We start from the raw sequence: 2,845 nt of genomic DNA on the forward strand, positions 1-2,845 counted from the left end.
TCTTTTAAATCTTCCAGATTTAAATTAAAAGTGATCTGCATCCTGTTGACTATGGCTCAGTGGCAAAAAAAAAGGGACACATAAGAAGAAACCTTGTCCTTATTGGTGCTTTACCATGTATAATAAGGGAAAAGCACAATTTTATCTTAAACTGAAATGCAGAAATAATACTTGCGTTTGTATAGATACAGAATGTATCATGAGCAAAAGCGTCGCCGGCTCTATAATGTATACTTTGCCTCTGTGAGGTAGTTATCTTCTGAAATTACTAGCATCGAATTTACAGAAAAATATTCGAGAACTCTCTTCATATGCCCTATTCTGCTAATTTTAGAGGACAGGATTGCCTGTAAAAATATATTATACGCAAGAGGGACTTCCATATAGTGGGTGAGGCTGCCATTTTGCTTAGAAGCAGAAAATTCACGCTGTTCCGTCTCATAAAAATTTCCACTAGCATACAGTGTTGTTGGTGAAGAAATAAATTTTATATATTTCCTATGACGTATTTTTTCTTTTTTTTTTTTTATTGGTTAAAAATATGTTCTAGAATGTCTTAATTTATTTATGTAGCTGCTTCTACTTTTCTTAAAGATTTTGAATTTGTCAAACTTTTTATGAAGTATCCTTTATTACATATTTTAATGTAGTTTAACTTATTTCAACATATTTTATATCATATTTTAACATAGATTAGAATATTTGGATATATTTCAACGTATTTTAACCTAGTTTATGATAACATGACGCAACCGCCCTCTGTTATAAATTTAGAACAAATTGCGCGCACGTAATAACCCTTTTCTATGTATACTTATATACACCACAGAAATTAAATTAAGCCACTATGGCTTCTCTCAGAAAATCCAAATCTGCTTCGGCTGACGAATGCTCACCTAAGAATAGCAGGACGGACGGAAAATGTTCCCCCGCCAGTGTGGTCCAAGGGGGAAGCTCACATGGCCTTAACTTCCGAAGATTCCTTTTTCCCTCCTGCTCAATTGCACTTCTCGTTGTCGCTATTTATATGTTGCTAATAGTAAACTATATAGAGTAAAGATTTCTCGAATAAATAATTCACACCTTCTGGCAATTTTTGATTTCGCCCTTACGTGGAGTCCACTATACGCTCCTTCCCCATGTTTAGATGCTGGAAGTAGTCTATACATCTGAACTATAAGTATTATACATATGCCTAATGTGTACGCCACTTGTTGTTCCAAACCCTTTTAAAAAATTCCTCGCAGAAGATAACCCCTATGAGCAGGAGGATAATGGCCCAGATACAAGAAAGAAACTTATCCGAATTAAATGAAAATGGATGTTTAAGAGGAGGCTCAGAAAAAAATGTAACTTCCTCTGATTCTGAATCTGATCATGTGCTATCCTGGTCTGATAAGATGGATTTAGGTAAAAATGAAGAACAGGAAGGTCTGGATGAAGAAGAAAATGTTGAAAAAAAGTATGGAGAAATTGACTTCTATAATATTTTCTTGCCTACCATCTGGGAACGTGACGCGATATTTACTAGCAATGTGAAGAAGGAGGAGATAAACGACCTGATGAATGATATGGACGAGGTACCATCACAGGATGAAATTATAAAAATATGGAAGCGGGCATATGCTCTGGAGGGACAAGAATATTACAAAATGATAAATGGTTTATTCGAATATTACGAAGAGTTAAAGGAAAAAAATCAAGTAGATGAAGAACCTCTTTTCAGTCTTTGGAGTGGAGTTATGTCCAAATGTTTTGATGTACTAAAAGAGAAAGAACACCAATACAGTAAACTTTTCAACGGCTTCATCATCGGAGATGGGATGACAAAACAGGAATTTGCTAATTTCTTGCAAAATTGCAACAGGGAGGCTGCTGAATTCAAGGAATCTTTAGAAACCATTGCGAAGAAAGAATTCGAAGCAAGAATAATTCCAGTAGGAGGCAACTAAAAATGAAATTTGTCAAGTGGAACAAGTTACACAAAGGAGTGATAAGACGAATGATTCTCCACATATATATGAGAGTGCCAGAAACTATCGCGCAGGTTAATAATGTACCGAAGGAAAGAAGAAAAGCGTATGCTTCGCTTCGATTCTCTAGTCGACCAAATTCACTTAAAAGAATCGAGATCTCATAATCCTACGGCCCAGCGAGCCCAAATGAAGAGCAAAAAAAAGAAGTATAGCGTTTCGGACTTTTCCATAATATAGCATCTGTGACATACATATCGCGTCAATAGATATCCAGCAAAAAAACGAGGATATCTATGCCAAATATAGAAGCTGCTTAGATTGGTAGTTTATCTATAAAGGAAGTACATTTTTTTGAATTTCTATCTCTAACAAGGGATAATCTTCTATATATATGTGGCTTCTCCTCTGAGTTAACTCAATTTTTTTAGTTTGTTTCTTTGAAACTTTTGTCTAATTGTAAAAATTTCCTAATTAACAGTGAACTTCCACTTCGATTGGTATTAACATGCCTTTTAGTAGACAGAAATAGGGTATCCGTCATTGTAGTTTTCTACGTAGTTTTCAGCCTGAGTTACCTAGAACATTAAGGAATGAAGTAATACATGTATTTCTGTATAATATAACAGTCCAACCTGCTAAGTGGAAGCGGATAAGCATTTAGAAAGAGAATTCGCTAAAGACAGTTGACCGTTTTAAAAGGAGTTAAGGTTGTTCTTTGGAAATTCCTTTCCAATAAGACCGGGAAGTCTGAATGAACAATCGCAAAGTAGATGGTAATCTGACCTGCGTCGACTGGTGAATTTAAATAGAATAAAAAGAATGTCTAAGGAGGGTGTACATGTTGAAAGATGATTTACATGGAACATAAG

General features: G+C 35.1%; 1 protein-coding gene across 1 annotated transcript; it reads left to right on the plus strand.

Annotated features, from left to right (window-relative positions):
- Nucleotides 1-1,247: 1,247 nt before the first annotated feature.
- C922_05556 (hypothetical protein) lies at nucleotides 1,248-1,952 on the plus strand (the record flags this gene model as incomplete). The annotated part of the gene is made up of 1 exon (XM_008821127.1): nucleotides 1,248-1,952. A coding segment is annotated over one exon (705 nt), but the record flags the coding sequence as incomplete, so codon positions are not given.
- Between the last annotated feature and the right edge of the window lie 893 nt (nucleotides 1,953-2,845).

Source organism: Plasmodium inui (assembly GCF_000524495.1).
Source record: "Plasmodium inui San Antonio 1 unplaced genomic scaffold supercont1.98, whole genome shotgun sequence".
NCBI lineage: Eukaryota > Apicomplexa > Aconoidasida > Haemosporida > Plasmodiidae > Plasmodium > Plasmodium inui.